At 42.3% G+C, this 26626-nt stretch overlaps 1 protein-coding gene across 2 annotated transcripts; it reads right to left on the minus strand.

Moving 5' to 3' along the window:
- Positions 1 to 2050: 2050 nt before the first annotated feature.
- SMAP2 (small ArfGAP2) lies at positions 2051 to 21413 on the minus strand. Of its 2 annotated transcripts, XM_075853181.1 has the most exons (10): positions 21199 to 21412; positions 15055 to 15188; positions 14861 to 14946; positions 13882 to 13960; positions 11942 to 12025; positions 10091 to 10172; positions 8907 to 9013; positions 5339 to 5501; positions 3660 to 3973; positions 2053 to 3553 (listed from the first exon to the last, which is right to left on the minus strand). In XM_075853181.1, exons 1-10 carry the CDS (start codon positions 21299 to 21301, stop codon positions 3437 to 3439), a joined length of 1269 nt encoding a protein of 422 aa, XP_075709296.1. In that variant the 5' UTR covers positions 21302 to 21412; the 3' UTR covers positions 2053 to 3436. The 2 variants fall into 2 exon arrangements, with proteins under 2 accessions (XP_075709297.1, XP_075709296.1); XM_075853182.1 differs by lacking the exon at positions 11942 to 12025 and having other exon boundaries at positions 2051 to 3553; positions 21199 to 21413.
- Between the last annotated feature and the right edge of the window lie 5213 nt (positions 21414 to 26626).

The raw sequence follows: 26626 nt of genomic DNA on the forward strand, positions 1-26626 counted from the left end.
AATTGACATGCTGAGGATTTAAAAAAAAAAAAAAAAAAAAAAAAAAAAAAAGCACGTTTTTTTCCGCTCAGCATTTATGCAGTGCGTGGATGAGATTTGTTAAAATCTTATTTACTTTGCTGCTACTGTATCATGCTGCGGATTTTCCGCAGCTAAATCAGTTGCGGCAAACCCGCAGTATTTACGCTACGTGTGAACGTACCCTAACAGAGGATACAAAACAAGTCCATGCACATATCCCCTCAGTTCAAGAACGGTGTTCTGAAATGTGTAACAGCACTTAAAGTGCATGCATTTGCAAATAACAGAAAAAACCTCTCTAATCATTAAGTCATCAGAAAAAAAAACATGAAAAACACACTAGTGCATGGCAGCCCATATTCTCGGAAGATTTGTTTGAATTACATTGCACTAGAGCACATAAAAAAAACAAGACCTCAAGAACTATGTATATTTTTTGCACAATACCTTCCTAACTAAATAAGAACCAGTTAGTTCTGCAAGCTGACATACATTTCCAATGCAGGCCAATCCATCACATAACGTGCTAATATATACTCTTAAGGCAGACATTTATCTTTGCAAACATGATCAGGTCAACATATCCATAAATCTATAGCAATTAAATGTGCAAGTATGAAGTGTAAGAACTGAGAATAGGGTTAGCTATTAGGATGCCAAACATGAAAGCTTCCCAAAGGAATGGTTATGAACAGCACCAAATTGCATTAGAACAATACTAAGAAATCTAACAGAAACACATAACAATAGAAATATAACAATAATGCATGACCCATAGATTAGTGATGACGTAAAAACACAGTTGAAGGATAATTTTTCATCTTTGAACCTATATTACTTCCCCCAAATTTTCATAGAATCTAATAAAATATGGCCCAAGCACGAATAGATACACTGCGAATGTCTAAAAGTACAAGTTAAAGGGGTATTCCCAAAACTGACAGCTGTTGCCTATCCACAGGAAAGGTTATAATTATCGGATTGTTGGAGGCCCCACTGCTGGGACAACGACCGATCGGGAGAACGGGGATCCTCCTTAGTGCGACCCTCGCAGTGAAGAGGAGCTTGAATGGAGTGGTGGTCAAGCATGCGCCCACTGCTCTATTCAATGTCTATGGCACTGAAACACCTGAGCAATGTAATCGACTGTTTCCATCTTTAGGGTATTTTCACACGCAAACTCAAAAACTTCTCAAAATATTGAGCTGTTTTCGAGGGAACACAGCTCCTGATTTTCAAACGTTTAAGCCACTCGCGATTTTCGCTGCATTTTTTACGGCTGTTTTTGGAGCTTTTGAGACTCCAAAAACATCCCAAGAAGTGACCTGCACTTCTTTTTTGCGGCCGTTTTTTTTACATGTAAAAAATGTCACGAAAAATACTCAGTCTGCTTCCGATTTTTCGGCTGTTTTTCGGCCCGAGAAACGGCCGGAAAGAGTCCGTGTGAACATACCCTTACCATAGATTTTGAATGGAGGGGCAATGCGCAAGCTCGACTTCCGCTCCATTCATTGTACTTCTCACTGCGGTCGAGCCGTTCGGGATCATTGTTCTCACGATTCCTGTGAATAGGTGATAATTGTCAATTTTGGGACAACCCCTATAAGTGTGTGCCAATTATATCCTACTATGAGATTTAGACCCTTCAGTCTAAACGTTTCCCTTCCATAAATCATTCCTTAGAGTACACTGCACACTAACATGACAGAGAAAGGGTTAAAAGTTACCAGACAGAACACCCATACTACTTCAGGTGCACTCAGCAGCACAATAGTTAAAATAATTTTAGGGAATGTAACAATGGGGGGTATTTATAAAAGTGGAGTAACCTTGCATATGTCCTTATAATATCAAACAAGATCAATTTTAAAGTGGGTGTGGCTTTAAAATGTCACCCCTAAGGCCGGATTCACACGAGCGTGTTCGGTCCGTGATATACGGTCCGTATTTCGGCCGCATTTCCCGAACCAAACACACTGCAGGGAGCCGGGCTCCTAGCTTTAGTTATACATCACGTTGTGTGTCCCTGCCTCTCCGTGGAGCTACTGTCCCGTACTGAAAACATGATTACAGTACGGGACAGTTGTCCTACAGCGAGGCAGGGACTCCTAGCATAGTACATAACTATGATGCTAGGAGCCCGGCTCCCTGCAGTGTGTTCGGTCTGGGAAATGAAGCCGACATACGGACCGTATATCACGGACCAAAGGCGCTCATGTGAATCCGGCCTAAGAGAAAGATTAGATGCAGAACACGTATTCCAAATTGGATATAAACTAACAGACAAACTTTAGAAATAACATTTTACTGTGAAAATGTGACTAAAAATAAATAACATGAAAATCTTTATATAATCTATATCTTGTAAGCAACATTATAGATATAAAGTTCTATTTAATTAATGGCACATCAAAATAAAAGACCCAATGAAATCATATTTTAGAGAACACCAAAATCAGGTTTTAATGCGCATCTGTCACCAACTTTTTTCTAACCTCGAGAGCAGCATAACTATGGCAGACGCTGATTTCAGTGTTAGAAGAGTTGTGTAGGTGGTGTACTTTTAGTAAAGATTACATTTTAATAGGTGAAAAACTCGCATAACGCTGTGAGGAAAAGTCCAACATATCACCACCTCAAGAGTACGCCGGAAACTTCAACCGATTAAAATGTACATTTTTAACCGTACACCTCACCTACACATAACACTTATAACGCTGAAATCAGCGTCTCTGCCCCTAACTTATGCTGCCCTCAGTGAGGGCAGAAAAAAAGCTGGTGACAGAGGCTTTAACTATAGGGTTAAGTTTATATTCATTTGTTTTTACGTACCTGCTCACATTACTCTGCTTTCATAGTAACCCTCTCACAGGAAATTATTATTCACATGCGTCTCCATACATAGCAGCCCTACAAACACATTGCTACATTTCCCGCCAAAAGAAGAAAAAATAATATGTATGCCCTCCCGCTCCAGTGGCTGTACAGAGAGATGGGAGATACAGACTTGCTGCAGACCTGAAGGGGCTTGCTGGTGTAGAATTGTAACACAGGTCTTTTGAGCTATGTGCCCATTGGTATTCAGCTGGTAGCAGCACACAACTGGAGCCTAGCTGGTAAACTCACCCATTTGAATATACTAAATCCTTGATGTGGCTCTTCACATAGCATATTGGAGTGTAGTTCATCTACAAGTGTGCCAGTAGATAATTCTCAGAAATATACTGGTAATGGTAGATTTGAAGGACCAATGTGTCGCTGTAAAAGTATGGGAAACACTGAAAGGAATATAGGTAAGGGAATTTTATAAGGACTTCGGTAAATGAAAATGCTCATTTACCACCAGAGAAGAACCAGCTTAGCTGGATTAGAGGGGAGCAGGAGTTCGGAGGGGAAAAATAACATTTGTTGATTTTCATTTCCACATTTGGGAACTAAGGGTCTGGTTAGGTCCCTGGTTAGTTGTAGGCTGTCCATATCCCGCCATGCCTCCTACACCAAAAAAGGTCATCCCTGCCATCTGCTGGGGCACCTAAAAAAATGACTGATATTAATAATCTGCATGTACGTAAGACAGTAGAAAACAGTATGCATCAGATATTATAGAGATTTATATAGAATGTGCTATATAAATTTACCTGAGTGACATTCCACTGTAATTGTTGACCTGGTTGCATCCCATACATTGGCTGTGCCACAGCACCCATGCTAGTTACATAGCCCGCATGTTGTGCCATCATTCCATTTGGGACACCCATGACTGCTGCCGGCATTCCACCCACATATCCAGCTGGAACAGCCATAGGGGGAACTACACCTGGGTGTGCTGGTTGAGTCATAATTCCTAATGGTGATGCCATCATACCACCCATGACACCACTAGACGGAACTGCTGGAAAGCCAGTGTAAGCACTTGGGTATGGCATTTGCGCTGGTGCCATGAAGAGAGCTCCTGCAAAATTGAATTGAGCTAGTTTAGTTAAAAGGAAATTTATATTATGATGGTTTTGCTGAGAAGGAGCATTCTTAATGTGTACTGCTTGATATAAAGATGTCTACATCATCTACAGATTTGTTCAATGTCTAGTAAATTAAAGCTACAAAATCTCTAATATTAAAGGGGTCTTCTACGTAAGATAGATATTCAACCCCCAAACAATCCAGAGAATGGGGGTACCCAATCGCCATTAATCCCTTCACGCAAAATCACATAACTGTACGTGATGAGGGTTAAGGGGAAGTATGGAAGTATGGAAAAAAAGCCCCCAGGTCCGCCATCTTTGTACTGCTTTGAAGCTCTGTCAGAATCACGATATACTGCAATAGATTAGTATTGCAGTATATCATGCAAGCGATCCAATGATCGCTGATTCAAGTCTACTATGGGGACTAATAAAAAAGTTAAAAACAGTTAAATATTTTTGTTATGTTCCAAAAACAATTAAAAGTTCAAAGAAAAACCCCTTTTCGCATTTTTCCCCTAAATCAATGTTAAAAAAATAAATAAAAAAAAGTTAACATAAATGGTATCGCCGCGTCCGTAAAAGTCCGAACTATAACAATATAGTGTGGCTTAACCCGCTCGGTGAATGTTGTAAAAAGAAATATATAAAACATGCAAATTGCTGTTTTTTGGTCACCTTAGTGCTCCAAAAAAATGAAATAGAAAATGATCAAAAAGTCGCATATACCCCAAAATGGTATCAGTGACAACTACAGCGCGTCCCGCAAAACTTAAGCCCTCACATCGCTAAATTGATGGGAAAATAAAAAAGTTATGGCTCTCAGAATACGGCGACACAAAAGTTTTTTTTAATTTAGCAAATGGTTTTATTTTTTTTTTTTTAAAAGTGGTAAAACATAAAACAAAACATATAAATTTGGTATCATCGTAATCGTATCAACCTGTAGAATAAGGTGAATATGTCGTTTTTACCGTCTGATTGACGCCGTAAAAACAAAACCCCCCAAAATAATGTAGTCGCTGTTTTTTGCCCATTTCACACCACAAATAATTTTTTTTTCAGCTTCCCAGTACATTATGCAGTACAATAAATGGTGCCATGAAAAACTACAACTTGTCCTGGAAAAAACACAAGCCCTCGTATGGCGATAAATGGAAAAATAAAAAAAAATTCTAGCTTTTGAAAGGTGGGGAGAAAAAAAAAACAAGTGAAAATTTGAAAAAGGACTGCGTCCTGAAGGGGTTAATAAAGTGAGACATTGCACCCTGTTCATAGGATAAGGATGGGTAGCAGTTAGATCCCCAATGATAATAAATACATTACAGTGAATATGGAAATTGACAAATTCAGACCTTGAGCTGGAATCTGGGGAGTCTTAGGCCCATATAGAGAGAGGATTGAATCCTTTGAAAGCTGCTTCTTTGTCCCTTCTTCTGTTTTCCCACCAGATTGTGGAAACAAATTTAGATTTTCTGGGACAGACCCGGAGCCGGTTACTGGCATGGAGCTGACATTCTGTTGGAAATGATAAACAGTAAGCAGGGCTCAGATATTCCTCCATAATTCTATTACAGTAATCATTGTTGAAAAGAGTGGGCTTAATGCCAAAGCTAAAGAAAAGACATACACAAGGCGCCTGCACACAGTGGATATTACATTAGAGCAGGGGTCTCAAACTCGGCTGGGTAAGTGGGCCGCATATAGAAAAAATGGGAAGTTGACGGGCCGCATTACTTTCAAATTTGATACAATACAAAATTATTGTTAATCAATTAGTTATTTGAACTACTATAACACTATATTACTATAATAATAATAATAATAATACATTACTATAATAATAATACTACCTTACTATAATAATACTACATTACTATAATACCGCTAGGTTTAAAATTTGAGATATTTCTCCACGTGCTTATTTCAACAATCCAGCTTTCCAGTTTAAAGAGGCTCTGTCACCAGATTTTGCAACCCCTATCTGCTATTGCAGCAGATAGGCGCTGCAATGTAGATTACAGTAACGTTTTTATTTTTAAAAAACGAGCATTTTTGGCCAAGTTATGACCATTTTTGTATTTATGCAAATGAGGCTTGCAAAAGTCCAAGTGGGTGTGTTTAAAAGTAAAAGTCCAAGTGGGCGTGTATTATGTGCGTACATCGGGGCGTTTTTAACTCCTTAACGCCGAAGGACGGATATATCCGTCCTCAGCAGCTGCTAGTTCGCGCAGGACGACGGATATATCCGTCCTGTGATGGCGCGGGTACTGACACTGTACCCACGCGATCAGCGGCAGGAGTACGGCTGTTATACACAGCCTGGCTCCTGCTGCAACTGCCGGAATCGAAGCGCGCGCCGATTCTGGCAGTTTAACCCATTAAATGCCGCTGTCAATAGTGACAGCGGCATTTAATGTGTTTGACAGAGGGAGGGAGCTCCCTCTGTCACCCGATCGGCGCCCCCGCAAACAAATCGCGGGTCGCCGTCGGGTTTGCATGACAGCCGGGGGTCTAACAAAGACCCCCCCAGGTCTGCCTTCAGCAAATGCCTGTTAGGCGATGCCAGAGGCATGACCTAATAGGTTGCCTGTCAGTTTTCCACTGACTGGCAATAATGCTTCGGTATACTAAGTATACCAAAGCATTATATATGCGATCGGCACATCGCATAGTGAAGTCCCCTGGTGGGACTTTAAAAAAAAAATGACAGTTAAATAAAGTTGGTGAAAAAAAAATAAAAAAAAAAATTACAGTCAAAGTCAAATAAAACTACTTTTTTGGCCCAAAAAGTGGTTTTATTTAGTAAAACTGTCAAAACAAAATCACACATACACATATATGGTATCCCCGCGATCGTAACAACTTGACCAATAAAATGAACACATTAATCAAACCGCCGGATGAACGGCGTCCAAAGAAAACGCAAAAAACAACGGCAAAATTCTCTCTTTTCTCCCATTCCCCCCATAAAAAATAAAATAAAAAGTTAATCTATAAGTCCTATGTACCCCAAAATAGTACTAATGAAAACTACACATTGGCCCGCAAAAATCAAGCCCACATACGGCCACATTGACGGAAAAATAAAAACGCTACGGCTCTTGGAATTCGGCGATGCAAAAACAAGTAATTTTTTTCTAAAAGGCTTTTTATTGTGCAAACGTAGGAAAAACATATAAAACCTCTACATATTTGGTATCCCCGTAATCGTGCCGACCCATAGAATAAAGTTAACATGTTATTTACGCTGCATAGTAGACGGCGTAAATTTATACCGTGAAAATCAATGCTGGAATAGCTGCTTATTTTCAATTCTCTCCTAAAATAAAGTTAATAAAAGTTAATCAATATGTTATAAGCATCTAAAAATGGTACAATTACAAAATACAACTCGTCCCGCAAAAAACAAGCCCTTATACGGCTATATAGACGGAATACAAAAACAGTTACGACTCTTGGAATGCGACCGTGAAAAAATAAAACATAATCCTTGGTCATTAACTTAATACTTTTATTAGCTGGGCGTTCTGATGAGAAGTATCATCAACTTCTCTTCAGAACGCCCAGCTTCTGCCTGATCACGCTGTGACGTCACTCACAGGTCCTGCATCGTGTCAGACGAGCGAGGACACATCGGCACCAGAGGCTACAGTGGATTCTGCAGCAGCATCAGCGTTTGCAGGTAAGTAGCAACATCGACTTACCTGCTAATGCCGATGCTGCTGCAGAATCAACTGAAGCCTCTGGTGCCGATGTGTCCGACACGATGCAGGACCTGTGAGTGACGTCACAGATCTGCACTGCCAGAAGCTGGGCGTTCTAAAGAGAAGTGGATGATACTTCTCGTCAGAACGCCCACTTTTAAACACACCCACTTGGACTTTTGCAAGCCTCATTTGCATAACTACAAAAATGGTCATAACTTGGCCAAAAATGCTCGTTTTTTAAAAATAAAAACGTTACTGTAATCTACATTGCAGCGCCTATCTGCTGCAATAGCAGATAGGGGCTGCAAAATCTGGTGACAGAGCCTCTAAGTGTCGCTAAATGCAGATGCTGCCGCAGAGTCCTCTGTAGATGCTGCCGCAGAGTCCTCTGTAGATGCTGCCGCAGAGTCCTCTGTAGATGCTGCCGCAGAGTCCTCTGTAGATGCTGCCGCAGAGTCCTCTGTAGATGCTGCCGCAGAGTCCTCTGTAGATGCTGCCGCAGAGTCCTCTGTAGATGCTGCCGCAGAGTCCTCTGTAGATGCTGCCACAGTGCCGTCAGGGGCTTGCCCAGAGCTGGAGTCCCGGAGCAGAGCCGCTTCTGGCACTCTGCCTGGGATTCCAGCTCTGCTCCTGACATCACTGTCCATATATGGACAGAGAGGTCAGTGGCAACCCCAGAGCTGGAGTTCCGGGCAGAGCGCTAGTAGGCTCTTCCTGGGACTCCAGCTGTGCTCCTGACATCACTGGGACTCCTGCTCTGGGGAAGCCCCTGACATCATTGTCAATGTATGGACAGCGATGTCAGAGGCTTCCCCAGAGTCCCAGAGCAGAGCCGATAATAGCGCTCTACCCGGGACTCCGCTCTGGAGGAAGACCCTGACACACTGTCCATATATGGGCAGCGATGTCAGGGAATTCCAGAGTCCCAGAGCAGAGTCGATACTAGCGCTCTGCCTGGGACTCCGGCTCTGGGGAAGCCCCAGACATCGCTGTTCATATGTGGATAACGATGTCAGGGAATTCTAGAGTCTCGGAGCAGAGCCGATACTAGCGGCTCTGTGTCCCGCGGGCCGCAGATGACAGCCGCAGGGGCCGCATGCGGCCCGCGTGCTTGAGACCCCCTGCATTAGAGCATATAAACTTGGACGTCAAATCATTTTGCTGGAAGATATAAGAAACATACATTCGACAAAATACCATGTGACTAGTTTACCTGGCTGGTCTTCGAGCCAGACAAGCAATTAGAGCCGAAAAGATCCAGTTCCTTTTCCAAGCTGGTACTTGACCTTCCATTGGGAATAGCAGTAGCTACGGGAGCATCTAAAAAATTAGAAAAGTATAGTAGTCTAGTCATACTAAAATCCACAAGTTACAAGGACTAGTCACATGCAGGTATTCTTCTAGTGGCGTATCAACGGATATGTATTGCTCATGGTGAGAAGAACTAAACATCCTACAACCAGTAGTTCATTATCCTGATACTTAAATCATATTCTACAGACCCAATACAAAAATACATAATTAAAGTAGAGGTTGCTACATACACTTCTAAAAATAGACAACATTTCAATGTTAAAAAAAGAGCAATCTAACACGTAAAAAACTATTTTTTCTTGCGACTATCCATACAATTGGTTTTGAAATGCTACAGTATTCAAAGCAGCCACAGGTTTTGGCCATCTCTGGGCTGCTGGAGATTAGATTGAATTATATTACTCAATACAATGGAGGAAAGAATAAAATTAGCTGCGAAAAAGGTATAACCAACACAATTACTATCCCTAAAGGCCCTCTTACATCGCCCAATTTTGGCCAGTGCAGATAGAACGATTAACGCGTTAGCTCGTTGATTGGCGCTCGTCGGCTCCTATCACAAGGAGTTATGTATGGGGACGAGCGGTCGTTACTCCAATCGCTCGTCCCCATACATTAACAGGTCGGCAGCACGTCTCCCTGTTTACACAGGGAGATGTGATGCCAACAACGATCATATTAAACTTTTTTAAAACAATACGATCACCAGACGAATGAGCGTTTGCTCTGTCATCTGCTGATCGCTGCCCTGTTAACAGGGCAATTATCGGTAACAAGCCTTGTATGAACGATCATTCGCCCAATAATAATCTACCATAAAGAAATTAATCATCTATGCATGACAGATAACCCTCTCCCATATCAGAGGACCCCTGATGACGAGCCAATTAGCTGTTCTGTGAGGAAAGGGCCATAAAGTCTTCATTTCCTTCTTGCAGCAGAGCACTCCTTTACGACCAACAGATAGAGCAGGAGCTTCCACTTGATTTATTACATTCATATGCTCCAACAGGGCATATGAACAAGGGTGTTGTCTATGGCAAAACAAAGGTGATGATTCCTTTTATGGAAAAGCCTTCTTACCAAGGCCCAGGAGGTCCACGACTGGCTCTACTGTTCTTTGAGGGGAGCTTTTAGCGAATAGAGATTCATCCTTCCTATGAGACTGAGGGGAAAAAAAAAAAGTTTTTTTTTTTTTAAACCAGGTTCTGTGCAGAGTAATTTACTTATGCAGATAGCGGAGGTATACCATACCTTGTGGATACAGAACACAGAAAAACCGTGCAGGACTGCTACAACAGTCACTAAAGAATATGAGCATATGTTTAGCATACAATCTTATGAAAGAATTGGAATTTCCAACACTCATTCAGCCAACAAGCTACAAATATCAAATCAAGAGAAACTACAAAAATGAACTACACATATGAAGAATCAATGGTTTTCTTCAGAAATATACTGAATGCCCTTGGATTAAAGGAGTTGTCTCATGAGACATTTATGGCATATCCATAGGATATGTCAAATGCCTGAGATATGGGTCCTGGGACCCGTATCCATCTCAAGAATGGGGCCCCCTGACCCCCGCTCATACCTCCTCCTGCACTCTCCTACTGCTTTCTGGAGACAGCCAAGTTCGCTGAGCTGCAACGTTTCCATAATTCCCATACAAGTGAATGACCATTCCGGAAATAGAGTAGCACAGCAAGCTATGCTGCTTCCGTAGCTCCCGAGTTCCGGAAACCAGTAGCTCGCTGTACTACACTTTTTTTTGCAACTCCCATTCACTTCTATGGGAACTACAGGAAACCGAAAAGCTCAGCGGTTTCTGTACTCACAGCCACCTTGCAATTCAATGGCTGGAGAACAGCGAGAGCAGGAGAACGTAGGGCAGGGGTCAGGTGGCCCCGTTCTTGAAATAGATGCGGGTCTCAGAGGTGGGACCTGAATCTTTCACACATGTAATGCATATCCTGCAGATATGCTATAAATGTCTGTCGTGAGACAACCCCTTTAATCTGATTTGAAGTGTTAAGAATTTTTGTAAAAAATTACTAGTAAGCACTGTTTTATCAGAGTAATGATTTAAAAGGGTTTTCTGGGATTTAGAAATCTACTTATGTGGTCACGGAAGTGAAAGCTTTGCAATATACTGATCTGTAATCCAGTCCAACAAACCAGGTGACCATGGCCACCAATCACTGGCTGCAGAAGGAACGTTAAACGCATAGTGATGTCACCGGAGCAACCAGCAATTAGTCACTGGGGTCACCAGCCAAGTATTTTACTTTGCCATTTTGAGCCCAAATTAATAGATTTTTAATACCCTCCTTTATCTGTTCACACATTTTTATAGTGCAAAACTCACAAATGGGTGCACTCTGTCTTCTTCACAATTTCACAAACATACTACAAAATAGGGGTTTGGTGTATACACACATTATTATTCTGCACATAATGCATATCTGCAGTTGGCTGAAACACACAATCTAGGAAAGTTAAAGACGCAAATAACAAAATAAAGAAAACTTCTTTGATCTCAGATGTAAAAATAATGTGTAATTATTAACGCTGCATGACAAATCATAATTGACCACTTAGAAAACCTAGATGTACCCTTCCGAAGAGGTTATATGTATTGAAAAATTAGGAGGTCTGAGATTATTATTGTTCCCTGGACTACCCTTTTACCCATTATCATCACTGTTATTACTGATCTAATAAAGGCGGAATTCACACGGTACAGAAATGCTGCTGATTTTGAGTGCAGAAAATTGAAGCGGATTAGTCCCAGCCATGTGGATGAGATATGAATAAATCTCTTCCACTTCCTGCTGAACATTTTCCGGACGGATATTATCACGTGCTGTGGATTTTCAAATGGTTTTGCTGAGATCCCAGCCTAATAGGTCAGACAAGACACAGATCACCTACCAACTTAACCTTCTCAAATATGACAGGCTCTGATTTTATTTCAGGCGCAGATTCAGATTTCTTCCACTTAGTCTCTCTCTCCTTCTGTTAGTAAAAGACAAAGACACACATCAACACACACATCACGATTCAGACAAGCAGATGTTTACTTATCAGGTAATGTCCAGAATGTGGGGATAAGTATTCACTCAAGAAAAAGGACCACTTCCATGCAAGCAGCAAGACAAACACTTAAAAATAAAAAAAAGTAAAATAAAATCTTTACCGCTTTCAACTAACTAGTCAAAGTGGACCTGACTACAAACAGTGGAGGCAGCCATTGTAAATGTTAAAATAATTAGAGAGAGAGAAGAAAATAAAAAAAAATAAAATAAAAATGGACCTAAATGGAACCAAAATGTTTAAAAGGCATTAAGAGATTTTCACACAATTAACATTTATCAGCTATACACAGGATAAGTAATGAATGTATGATCGCTGGGGGACCCGCATGATCTCTAGAACGTATTCCTGACCCCCGTTCCTCCACAATGCACGTTCGCAGGGATGAGGATTTTGAATGAAGTGGCTGCGCATGTGTGCTGACGATTGATTCAAAGTCTATGGGGCCGACGGAGACAGCAGAGTATAGCAGCCCATAGACTTTAAATAGAGGGGACCCCCAGGGATCATACATTTATCACCTATCCTGTGGACGGATGCCACTGTATGGCATTCACCAAAGACATTAAACGGATACGTCATGATCTTTTCATGGCATATTTGTTAAACAGTTTCCATTAGAGACTATGGGTGACGGATGCCAGTGTTAGGCATCCATCACAGCCTACATTTAACAAATACGTCAGGAGCTTTTCCTAGCATATACATTAATCGTAGGCCAAAAAAACATTGCGTAAAACAGTCTGAGGCAAAACTGGGCTACAATGTAAATTTTAGAGCAAAAAGCCTGTGCCAGCAGTGTGCACTTTACATGGTCTAGCACAAAGGTGTGAGATATGAAAGTCACATCCGGAAATGTAGCAGAAGTTGAGACAAGCATTACAGGTAGTAGACCTGTGAACGTTTTTTTTTTGGTAGGTGTGCTCCATTAGAATACAGCCCACAAAACCACACATGTACTAGTGGGTACATCCACTAGTCATAAATACAACTGACACCATTATGGACTTTTTAGTTTAAAGAGAACCTGTCACCTGCCCATACACGTGCAGCTGAGTGCAGCATGTAATAGGCCGGGCTTCACAAACAGTATCTCACTTAATTTTTTTTTCAATCTTCCTCCGTTATTTACATATCGGTGCTGTTATATTTGGCACCCAATATGTAAATAAACCCCTGAACTGTCAATGGAGCGTTTCTAACTAAATGGCAAGAAGGCGTGATCTCTTCGCTCTGACACTGTCCAATCAGCTATGGACAGTGTCAGGGCGGCTTGCGCTGTGTTCCCTCCCGCGAGAACACACACAGACTGGTGGTTCTGCAGAGAGTGCTCTCTGCACAAGCTGTAGCTTAGTAAACCACAGTAAACCAACCTCGCTGATAAGTGGATAACCCAGGTTTTGGGAACCACAGCAGTCATATGTAAACTGTGGTGGAATCCAGCAACAGGTGTTCAATTCTACTGCAGTGCCTCCACAGGAGAAAAGAAGGATTACATACTGTAACGCAGAGATGTGCTGGAGTGATAGATGCTCTTTGTAGCCGCTCTCAGCTCTGTCTAATAGAGGAGGGTCCGGAATGGAAGAACCTCGTCTATTAACTGAAAATTCATGAATATGCCATTTAAAGATGGGTTTTCTAACACAGATAACACCTTTAAAGACTATATACCAATGTTCTGTACTGAGTGGATGTGCAGTGAAGAAGCATGGCAATAGCTCCTGATAGTACTCAAACTAAAAGCAGTAAGCAAATACACGAACACTGGAGGAACTCACTTTAAATGCATTGAGGTCAACACTGCGATCCATGTGCTTCTTCTTTTCATATTTGTCTCTGATAAAGGTTTCTACTGCTCTGTACAAGTTAGGTTTAAGGAAAAAAGAAATCTTACATCAAACAGGATTTCACCTAAACAAATTCACAGATCAACTCAATGAAAAAACATATTCCCTGAGCCAAGCAACAAAACTGTATGAAAAATAAGATTCAGCGTGGTTTGAGAGGCACAGGTCAGCTTATTAAATGCTACTCCCAGACTAAGAGTATGGTTTGCAGCTAAAAGGTAAATGGAAAACTGACAGATCAATAAGCCTTGCTTCACGCATAAATATTCTGGATTTTAAAATCCTGACTTTATTAGTGGTGCAGCACACATGCCATATTTTAGCATCAATATTTGAAATACACATCTTGTTTTGGGCCATAATGGATGTCTTCCACGATGAAGTCTATGGAGGATTAAAAAAAATATATATATATATATAATTCTGACTCCATTATTGTCGGGCTAATCTCTTATACAATATCCAAGAAAGATCTGTGTATGGACACATTAGATAAAAGTCAGAGGAAAAGAAGGATCGGCACGTTGAGGAGTCTGACAGCGCCTTATTCCCCTGGTCCAGCCAACAGCTACTGAATGTGTATGGCCAGCTTTCATACACATACTGCAGAAATCCAAGCACCTGTGTGTCCATCACATGAGTTTTATCCACTAGAAAGAAACAATGAATGGTGCGACTGCATAACAACTAGAGATGGTGGAAAAACGTGAGGAATTCATATAGAAACTAGGTTTTCTGTATAATTAAGTTATACAATTTTTCAATAATTTGCTGCTACCGAATAACCCATTAAGGAAAAAAAAAACACCAAAATCAATAAATATGTATTTATGCCCCTATTTGGAGTTGTATTTCAATACGCTCATGTAAGCAAAGCATTTCCAAATGAGAGTTCATGCTGAAAGGATACTGGTCTGTCTGTGGTCGGATAAAACTGTCTGGCAAGAACGCTTCATACAGTCGTTTTGCTTTCCTGTTTCCCATCTCTTCCATACACTGAGGGGAAAAATAAAAAAAAATCAAAAAAAAAAAATCAAAAAAAAAAATCAGGGTAACAAACTAACGGCCCATCAAGGGTATGACATTTATCCAATTTCTTTGTACCTGTATCTGTTCTTGTGTCCACTGGTCCAGATTCACCGATTTCACCCGTGATATGTGGACGCCAAGGTTCCGGTGGACACCTGCACAGCGGATGCACACAAACACCCCGATATTCCAAGAGGCCCATCTTGGTCCTGTGAGAGACATAAAAAAAAAACATGTCGTAAACCTAAATTAATTAAAAGAAAAAGATTGTTCACATAGCTCTGAGACAATATAAACTCTCCTATTGACTTCACTTGACCTATTCCTCAATTTGTCCCGGTGTACATTGTGTAACATACAGGAAACGAGACATTTTGTGTGTTCAGCATTCATAGTGGCTGCGGAAACAAGGGGAAGGAAAGGAATTGAAAGAACAGCATACACTTCAGCATTAGTGATGTACAGCCATAGATCACATTTCTAATGCAGTCTGTCCTGGAACTGGGTGTCAGGAAAGAGTCTATATCCCTGAGGCATATCCTGCACGTCCATCATCTAGACTTATCTTACTTTTGTAAATATGTCAGGGTCACAAATACAGACCTGCAAAGGAAATATAGGTCACAACTCTCAATGATGATCACATTACGTTAATGAGCACGTTCACTGCAACAGACCAGACGTTAAAATAATCACATAGAAATTATTGTTAGAACCGTGTCATGACTACAAAACTAAAATCTATCAGTTCCGAAATCGGTTTCATAGGTCAGAAAATTTGTCTGAGCTGAAAAGTGGAATAGTCAGATTGACTGGCTGTTAGGGATGTATTGCTTGAAAACCCATATTTAAAACAATTAAAAAAATAATTATATATACTATATATTTATTATTATTTTTTTTTACATAAAAACTTGATTTAAACAATAGATCATTTTCTGATGACCTATTCCCTTCTCGAACTATAATGGCATATTCACAGGATATGTCATGAATGTCTGATAGATGCGGGTCCCACCTCTGGAACCAGCACCTTTCTCTAGAACGGGACCGCCTGACGCCGTCCTATCTTATCCTGCTCCCTGACCTACTGTCTATTGAGGTGAAGTGAATAAGTTACGGAGACTGTAGCACGGTGAGCTGGGCTGTTTCCCTATTCATGACCACCTTGTCAGACAGTGGCTGGAAAAGGCAGGACAAGATTAGAAAGGGACCCTGGCCCCATCCTGGAGAAAGATGTGGGTCTCTTCTCTGGGACCTGCACCTATCAGACATGGATGGCAAACCCTGAGAGTATGAAATAAATGTCCAAGAGGAAAAGGACACTTAAGACAACCCCTATGCATATACCCCATTAGGGGATACGGAAGTCATAGAGGGGGGTACTCGGCTATAAGAGCGATTGGATGAAGAAGACAATAGACAAGGAATGTGCACATCAAACTATATTCACAATCCTTCCCTGTATGTGCTTCTAAAAATAACTTTGTTTAGTCGTAGGGATATCCCAACCAGGAGTCATTATAACCATACAGATATCTACGTACTAGACAGAACTAGGATGGTATTATCTGTGAATATCATGAAAACTTCAGAACTGTAATATACATGCTACAACCCAAGATTTAACAGACTCTCATACAACCAAAGATGAATCTCTCTCCCTGTGAAATAGGAGATGGCATAACACCCAAAATGAAAAGCCAAAAAAATAATACATGACAAAAAGTCACAATGCACAAAATACAAAACATGATATCACAGCAAAGTCAAGACAGATTCAACCTCTTCCTGTATTTCATCCACACAAGCGGCAGGATTGCGTAATATGTAAGCGTAATTTATCTTTAAATATTCATATCCGTTACATAAGCACTAAAAATTAGTTATGGCTTGGTTTAAATATGGAAATAAAACCAACCAAAAAGGCAAAATATCTCCATGATAGGACTAGTCAAGAAAAATAAGCCACCTTGCCCCCATAAAAACAAAAACAACATGCCCTCTAGGTCAATTTTGCATCCTGCTCGGCTGATTTCACAATGCAAATTGAACCTTTTGGGCCCTTTTGTGACACTTATGTACCAAAAAACTGGTTTACAAAGGTTGACAAATTCCCCCCTATGACTTTTCTAAGCATCCAGAAGTGCAGAGAGGGGCATGACATATTCCAGCAGTCCTTACACAATTCAATTTGTACTCTTCTTATTTCTCCTAAGGAGTCAGGAGGCAAAGACATGCTTCAACTGGCCTGGATGGCTCTGCTCTAATCTTTCAGCACCATTCCTCAGTTCTCCCAGACACAAAAAGAAATCTTGGCAGACATTTGCCACCACTAGGGGGTGATATGTAAGCAGGTTTTATTCAGGACTAGAAATGCCATATACAGATAACAGATTCTTACAGGTATTAGGTGGATGAAGACCGCTTTCTACTACATAAACAGCTTTATTAAAAATGCTCCAAATCATATATCCTGGTGATTTCCTAGAAAGATAGAGTAACTGTAAGGACACTAAGTGCACTCAGTTATTGATCCATATGGTACAAGTTAGTTTGTGTGCACAATAACATAGTGCATGTCCACATAATGGATCTGTGTGGTCGGGCTGCCAAGCAGAACCTTGGCAGTGGACAAAAGTTTTAAACTGCTTTAGGGTCTGTTCACATCAGCGTTCGGGTTCCGTTTAAACTTTCCGTCAGAGCAACAGAAAGCTAAACGGAAACTATCGCTTCTGCTTGCATTACCACTGATTTCAATGGTATTGCTTCCATTTCAGTTTGTTTCCATTCTGTAAAACTTCCCTGCTCCCACCTCCATAGACTTCTATGGGCAGCAACGTCTGTCTCTTCTCACCCTGCTTCCACCTCCATAGACTTCTATGGGCAGGCTGTGAAAAGACACCTCCACTTCCTGCAGTCCGTCTCCTCTGCTCTGTAACTACACATGGATTTTGCTTGGCAACACGGGAAAGACAGCAGATTACAGGAAGGAAAAACACCTATCGGCAGTAACTTCACATAGAATTTGCATGGATAAAACGAAATTTTTATTAAATTACAAAGTTGGTCTATATATGGCATACTATTAGATTAACATAAGTTGTTTGAAAAGCTAGTGTCCGTTTAAATGCTGGAGAGGTACATGTCATGGGAATTTCAAGATCTAGCTGATGCTAGGCACCACATTTTATTGCTAGATAACTTTATCAACAAAGTAAATATTGAAAATGACCAACATACAGAATTGATGGTGAAACAACAAAAAACATAGCTTGTAAAAGATAGAGTGCACAAGTTGTGTTTCTTGTCTACACATATCGCCTGATGCCGCAGACCCAGAGCAGATTACATCCCCGATAAACAAGACCTGACTGAGATCTAGCAAGCAAAACACTAAGGTTTTCTGAAGGACAGTGCATGATCAAGGATTTATTTTCCTATCCACGGGGCGGTGAATCACCGGATGTATCATTTCCCAGCAAATGTGCTCCCCCGTGGGATAGTGCTGGTAAACCATGCTCCGCTCTGTAGAGATCATGACTGCTAGGACCATTCTACTAGGAAAAAAAAAAAAAGAGAGAGATTTTATGCCATTTTGTACAGACAGATGTGTTTAAATTAGAAGTCTGAATAAAGTATAGGACTGATAATATTGGACCCTATAAGGTTTTATTTACATTGAAACACTGGGGAAGATGAGTGTTTATAAGCATGTGGCTACAATTACATCACTAGGTCACAGTGAGAAGAAATTAATAAGCTCAAGGGCTGGGGACCAGCGACCATCTTCCTTTTAAAGCCACTGGAGTCCTAAAGTACTGCATCACCAGCCTTTCATCAGTTTAATAGGGGACACTGCTGGATCTCAACTAGCATCACCACCAGCTGAGTAGCGGTCTACTGCTAAGCAACAGCCCAAACACAATCCATTCACTGCTCAGAAAACAGCAGACAAATACTTCTTAGGTCTTGTTCACACAGAGCAGATTTTCCATGTATTTTTTAAGCCAAAACCAGGAACAGAACCTAAACAGAAGGCTTTATAGGTCTGCTCTCCTGGATCCAATTCTGGTTTTGTCTTTAAAAATGTATGCAAATCTGCACAGTGTGAACAAGTCCTAAATGTATGGATTGATACAATATTGTACAGCTAGAGGGGTCACAAGTGCTTTTATTGTCATTCATAGAAATCCCAAAAAGTTTTTCGGCAGCAGAGAAATTCTCAGCGCATTGACTACAGGGTCATGGGATTTGTCCAGCCCATAGTTTGGAGGGCTGTCTGCAGTGGTCTACCACTTATTGTCTCCAGCAAAACGACAAATCCCAGAAGCTGTAGTTTTGCATCCGGAGGAGGCCAATGTTCTAATAAATGATTACAAAAGGAAGTTTTCTGTTTTACTCTCCAGTTATGAATCAATAGGAGCATTATAACAAAAGACCCTGCACGGAATATGGATGCCTAGAGGACAGAATGCAACTCTCACTATTTCTGAAGCTTCTGCTCAGAGTGCAAAGAGACCACAGAAAATCATCTTGCAAGATCTTAAAGGGAATGTGTTGCCAGCAAAACATGTTTTTTTTTTTTTTAGTTAAACAATTAGTGTATAGGTGATTAAACATTGTTCTAATATTATTTTTTTTTACATATTATAAATTGGATTCAATTGGATTCTAATTTATAATATTTCCCATTGCTGGTCACTAGATGGAGCCATTCCCAAAATTGCAGCATTGCATGTGGTAAAGAAACCACATTGCTTTATGCTGCAAAATTGGGTAAAAATCCCTCGCTCTAGTGAGCTCTCAGAATCCCCCCCTCCTTTATCCTGGCTAGTGCCGGGATAAACGAGGGGTTTGAACGGTCTAACCTCCTACACTGTGTGTCGCCATTTTTTGAGCTAACACACAGTGTAGTAGGTTTACATACAGTAGTAAAACACACTGAAACACAAACATACATAGAAATCCCTTACCTGCTCCAGTCGCCGCCGCTCCCTCCGGTCCATCCGCTCCGTCTGCTGCCGCTGCTCCATGTGCACAAGTCCGGAAGCCGCGACCGGAAGTAGTAATCTTACTGTCCGGCCGCGACTTCCGGTCCACAGGAAAATGGCGCCGGACGGCGCGCATTTCAAATTGAACTGTGTGGGAGCGGCGCATGCGCCGTTCCCACACAGCGGCGTACATGTTAGTGGATGGAACGGGCCCCGTTCGCAGTCCCTATGGGACTGGAGCTGCCGTATTACATGTCTGTATGTGTCGTTAATCGACACATACAGAAATGGAAAAAAAAATGGCAGCCCCCATAGGGAAGAAAGAGTAAAAATCAGAAAAACACACAAATTAATCCAAACGTTTTTAATAAAGCACTAACATCTTTAACATATTAAAAAAAAAATTGTGGTGACACTGTTCCTTTAAAGATCATCCACGTGATAGACCACATGGAAGAATTTATATTGATTATTTTTATTTTTTTTAATAAAAGTAGAGATATACATTATATAAACTCACAAATAGGAACCAAAAGTGGAAAAATTGTTGCTAAAGGGCAGCTGCAGTAGGAATGTGGGTGCGGGCGGCCACCCTAAGCTACCAAACCCCCACCCCACCTTGAGAACTACGGACGGCTGGGGGGCTCCAGGAGTCAGACCTGCAACAATCAGCTGAACGCCAGCAGGTCCACGTCTAGAGAAGTGGATGTCCACGGAGGAGTCTACAAAACAGATCTAACAACTTTCCCCTTTTGTCACTAGAAATGAGCAGGCGGAGCTATATTTAAAGTGCCACTGAGATAATGAGCAGAGTGATCTAGTGTCCACTGATTGGAGGATGGACAAGTTACTTTAGGATTTTGTTTTTACAGGTGTCACTAGAGAACAGACTAAAGCGTCAGGCACCAGCACTAACTTCTAGGCACACCGGCGATTACACCTGAAATCAGTACCTGCATTTGGAAGTCCATCAGTGAACTCCCAATTGTCCTAACCTCTAGGTTATACTGACTGCCCCCTGATATGGCTATACACCATTCTGTCCACTGAAGAAAATGCAACTGCCAGGACTCCAGTTTAAAAGCAGATATCTACAGCCACAACCAAGGGGCAGATTGTGGGCACTCACTATAGCGGATACCCAGTGCGTCTGGGCACTCGGGGTAGATAGAGGAGTGCCCTGTATTCACATAGGATTTCCAGATGAGCGAGACTTGTCAAATACCTTTAGCCTGGCAGTCAGCGCAGAATTTGTTCTCTTCCCTCAGCAGTAGCTCGGACAGCACAGCCTGGTACCGCTCCACATCCCGAACAGACTTCCCGGTCATCTTCCCGGTAGACAGTAAGATGGCTTCCCCGTGCGGCGGCTCTCAGTTCCTGTTTCCGGGTCGCCTCCTACCGTTACTTTCGACAGTGGCTACGTCACTTGGCCGCGCCCACTGTTTGCAAATCCTCGGCGCTGTTTGAGAGCCACAGCCAATCAGAATGAGGTTTCTTTACTCCCACAAGGGAAAAAATTATGAATGGGCAATGACGTCATTTAGCATCCTGAATGTCCAGTTGCAGCGAGAAGTGGGACGCAGCATTCAGTTCTATGACGCTTTATTGCTTGCTGACGAATTGTCTGGTTATTTAGAGCATAGTTAATAGTAGTTACAGTGTAAATCACTATAGAATTATATAGAACGTTATGCTTTTTCAACCTTTACCTGTCAATATTTATTATTATTATTATCACTCAAATTGCTATGGCGGTGCTGACTTTTGTGATGTGAATTCTGTGCAAATGGTCCAGGCTCCACCCATTATATTTCGACCTTGCACTGCGGAGCGACATACTTAGAAGCTTTACTTGAAATACAATATTTGAACAATAGTATTGGGACACCTACACATTACACCTACACATTACACCTACACATTACACTTACACATTACACCTACAGGAGCTTTTATGACATCCCATTCTAAATCCATAGGCATTACTATGGCATGGTCCCTCCTGCAGCTCAAACAGCTTTCACTCTCCTGGTAAGTGTTTCTACTAGATTTTGGAGTGTGTCTGTGGGAATTTTTGCCCCTTCATCCAGTAGAGTATTTGTGAGGTCAGACACTGATGTTGGAGGAGGGGGCCTGGCTAGTAATGTCCGTTCTAGTTCATCCATACCTCCCAACTTTCAAGTATCACAAAGTGGGACAAGTGATGTGGCACGCGCAGCACGTTGCGGCACTTTTTTTTCAAGCTATGCCTCTAATCCCACCCATTCCACGCCCATACACACCCGGTTCAGCCCACACAGTATCATGCTCTCATAGTGCCTCCCGCACAGTATAATACCAAATAGCTGCCCCCACACAGTATAATACCCCCATAGCTGCCCCACACAGTATAATGCCCCCTTAGCTGCCACCATACAGTATAATGTCCCCATAGCTGCCACCATACAGTATAATGCACCCATACAGTATACTGCAACATAGAAGCACCCATACAGTATAAAGCCAACACAGATGGCCCCCATGTAGTATAATGCACAGATGCCCCCATGCAGTATAATGCCCATACAGATGCCCCCATGCAGTATAATGCCCCCATACAGTATAATGCCTCGTTAGCTGCCCCTAGTGCCAGTGCCCTTGTGGATAGTGAGATAGTGTCCATGTACATAGCGCCACAGTGTCCCCGGTAGATAGTGCCCCTATATAGTACCACAGTGTCCATGTAGATAGTGCCACACACCCCTTGAAGATAGCCCCCTCACAGATGCCACACATGTCCCCTCCCAGGTAGTGCAGCTCAGCTACCCTCCCAGGTAGTGCCCCCAGCCCCCCTGCCAGGTAGTGCCCCCCTCCCAGGTAGTTCCACAGAGCCACCCTCTCCAGTAGTGCCACAGAGCTCCCCCCCTGCGGATAGCACCATGGGGACTCCCTCTAGGAGCAGAATCCCCAGCCAGAGCATAGGCCGGGGATTCCGCTCCTAAAGGGAAGCCCTAGTGTCACTGTCCATATATGGACAGTGATGTCAGTGGCTACTCCTTGAGCGGAATCCCCGTTGCCGACTCTGGCCGGGGATTCCGCTCCTGGAGGAGCCCCTGACGTCAATGTCCATATATGGGCAGTGACCTCAGGGGTTTCCTCTAGGAGCGGAATTCCCAGCCAGATCATCGGCAACGGGGATTCTGCTCAAGGAGTAGCCACTAATTCTGAAGCAGGGAAAGCCCTTGACGTTACTGTCCATATATGGACAGTGACGTCAGTGGCTGCTCCTTGAGCGGAATCCCCGTTGCCGACTCTGGCCGGTGATTCCGCTCCAGGAGGGGCCCCTGATGTCAATGTCCATATATGTACAGTGACCTCAGGGGTTTCCTCTAGGAGCGGAATCCCCGGCCAGATCATTGGCAACGGGGATTCCGTTTAAGATGTAGCCACTGACGTCACTGTCCATATATAGACAGTAATGTCAAGGGCCTTGCTTTTTGCACGGGGGCACAGTCATGCTGGAACAGAAAAGGGCCTTCCCCAAACTGTTCCCACAAAGTTGGAAGTATACAATTGTCCAAAATGTCTAAGTATGCTGAAGCATTAGGATTTCCCTTTAACTAAGGGGCCTTGGCCAACCTCTGAAATACAACCACATAGAATTATCCAATAGCATTATCCCCCCCAAACTTTACAGTTGGCATAATGCAGTCAGGCAGGTAACATTCTCCTGGCATTCGCCAAACCCAGACTTGTCCATCAGACTGCCAGATAGAGAATCGTGACTCCTCACTCCACAGAACACGTTGCCACTGCTCCAGAGTCCAGGCATTGTGCTTGGTGGTGTAAAGCTGCATGCAAACCCATGCCATGAAGCTCCCGGGGAACAGTTCTTATGCGGATGTTAATGCCAGAGGAGGTTTGGAACTCTGCAGTTATTGAGTCAGCGGAGCGTTGGTAACTTTTATTCACTATGCGCCACAGCACCCGGCTCTGTAAGTTTACGTGGTCTGCACTTTGTGGTTGAGTTACTGTGGTTTTTAAATGCTTCCACTTTGCAATAATACCACGCAGTTGATCGTGGAATATCTAGGAGGGAAGACATTTCACAAACTGACTTGTTACAACGGTGGCATCCTATTACAGTACCACGCTGGAATTCAGTGAGCTCTTTAGAATGACCCATTCTCTCACAAATGTTTGTAAAGACAGACTACATGCAGTGATGATGGCATGTATGCTGAGAGGGCCAGGCTTTCAAGATAGAACTCCAGTCAGCTATCAGTTGTTGGCTATGTGATAGTATTTTTCTTGTACTATTTTTTTCCTTAAAGAGGCTCTGTCACCACATTATAAATTAGTGCCCTATATCCTACATAAGGAGATCGACACTATAATGTAGGTGACAGCAGTGTTTTTTATTTAGAAAAATTATCTATTTTCACCACGTTATTAGCGATTTTAGCTTTATGCTAATTAGTTTGTGCAGAGGAGCAAATCATAATCTCGCTGTAACCTGTCATTTACAGCGTGATCTCGCGAGATTATGCTTGCTCTGCTGTAAGTACCACAGAAACGTTAGCGAAGTGCCGGGATTGTGAATAGACATCCCGTCCTGGCTGGAAGGAATGTCTATTCACTGTCTAAACACTTCAGTAACGTTAATATGTCAGTATAAGGCCTCATTTACACGAGCGTTATATACGCGCGTGCGACGCGCGTGCTTTTCACGCGTGTCGTACGCACCTATATTACTCTATGGGGCAGTGCAGACGATGCGTGAATTTTGAGCAGCGCGAGTGTGTTGCGTAAAACTCACGACATGTTCTATAATCGTGCGTTTTTCGCGCATCATGCACCCATTGAAGTCAATGGGTGCGTGAAAACCACGAAGGTCGCACGGAAGCACTTCCGTGCGAACTGCGTGATTCGCGCAAGAGCTGTCAAACTGAATGTAAACAGAAAAGCACCACGTGCTTTTCTGTTTACAAACATCCGAACGGAGTGTCTTAGACATGAGCGAACCGAACTTTACTGGGTTCGGCCGAACTCGTTTTGACCGGCAGGAGACAGTCACTGTGCAGGGTGCTGAAAGAGTTAAACTGGTTCAGCACCCTGGACAGTGACTTCCGATTCCAATATACGTGAACGTGTAAAAAAAAAAAGTTCTGACTTACCGATAACTCCCGGCTTCTTCCTCCAGTCTGACCTCCCGGGATGACAATTCAGTCGAAGTGACAGCTGCAGCCAATCACAAGCCAAGCACAGGCTGCAGAGGTCACATGGACTGCCGCGTCATCCAGGGAGGTGGGGCCAGATGTCAAGAGAGGTGCGTCACCAAGGACGCGTCACCAAGGACGCGTCACCAAGACAACGGCCGGGAAGTTCTCGGTAAGTACGAACCTCTTTTTTTTTAAACAGGTTACTCGATATGGTGATCGGAATGCACTGTCGAGGATGCTGAAAGAGTTACTGCCGATCAGTTAACTCTTTCAGCACCATGGACAGTGACTGACGTCGGCTAGAATCATCTCTATGATGGCGGCTGCGCGAAAATCACGCAGCCGCGCATCATACACGAATGACACACGGAGCTGTCAAGTGCCTTTTGCGCACGCAAAACGCTGCGTTTTTTGCGCGCGCAAAACGCACACGCTCGTGTAAATGAGGCCTAAGACAGCACATAGCGAACAACGCAGTGTCACTATGCGCTGTCTAAATGAATGGAGAGAAGTGCATGATTCTGATTGGTCAGCGTCATACACTCCTCTGTACAACGCCCACTTGGTCAATAGTAAAAACACGCCCAGTTGTCCATTAACCCCTTCCCTCTTTAGCCACTTTTGACCTTCCTGACAGAGCCTTATTTTTAAAATCTGACATATGTCACTTTATGTGGTAATAACGTCGGAAGGCTTTTACCTATCCAAGCGATTCTGAGATTGTTTTCTCGTGACACATTGCACTTTATGTTACTGGCAAAATTTGCTCGATATGTTCAGTATTTAATTGTGAAAAACACCAAAAATTAGCGAAAAATTAGCATTTTTCTCAATTTAAATATATCTGCTTGTAAGACAGGCAGTTATACCACAAAATTGTTGCTAATTAACATCCCCCATATGTCTACTTTAGATTGGCATCGTTTTTTGAACATCCTTTTATTTTTCTATGACATCACAAGGCTTAGAACTTTAGCAGCAATTTCTCACATTTTCAAGAAAATTTCAAAAGGCTATTTTTACAGGGGCCAGTTCAGATGTGAAGTGGCTTTGAGGGCCTTATATATTAGAAACCCCCAAAAAGTCACCCCATTTTAAAAACTTCACCCCTCAAAGTATTCAAAACAGCATTTATAAAATGTCTTAACCCTTTACACATTTCACAGGAATTAAAGCAAAGTAGATGTGAAATGTACAAATGTCATATTTTTTTGCAGAAATAAATTTTTAATAACATTTTTTTTATAACACAGAAAGTTTTACCAGAGAAATGCAACTTAAAATTTGTTGCCCAGTTTCTGCAGTTTTAGGAAATATCCCACATGTGGCTGTAGCGTGCTACTGGACTGACGCACTGGCCTCAGAAGCAAAGGAACAACTAGAGGATTTTGGGGCCTTATTTTTGTTAGAATATATTTTAGGCATCATGTCGGGTTTGAAGGGCTCTTGCGG

Source organism: Rhinoderma darwinii, chromosome 2 (genome assembly GCF_050947455.1).
Source record: "Rhinoderma darwinii isolate aRhiDar2 chromosome 2, aRhiDar2.hap1, whole genome shotgun sequence".
NCBI lineage: Eukaryota > Metazoa > Chordata > Amphibia > Anura > Rhinodermatidae > Rhinoderma > Rhinoderma darwinii.

Bases quoted from the DNA above. Each gene is read 5' to 3' on its own strand.
- SMAP2 (XM_075853181.1), bottom strand. From the start codon at position 21,301: ATGACCGGGAAGTCTGTTCGGGATGTGGAGCGGTACCAGGCTGTGCTG. The intron at 10,173-11,941 runs GTAGGTGATCTG...TTTTCCCCTCAG, and splicing joins TATTTGAGAAGGTTAAGTTG to TCTCATAGGAAGGATGAATC. The intron at 3,554-3,659 runs GTAAATTTATAT...TCATTTTTTTAG, and splicing joins TACAGTGGAATGTCACTCAG to GTGCCCCAGCAGATGGCAGG.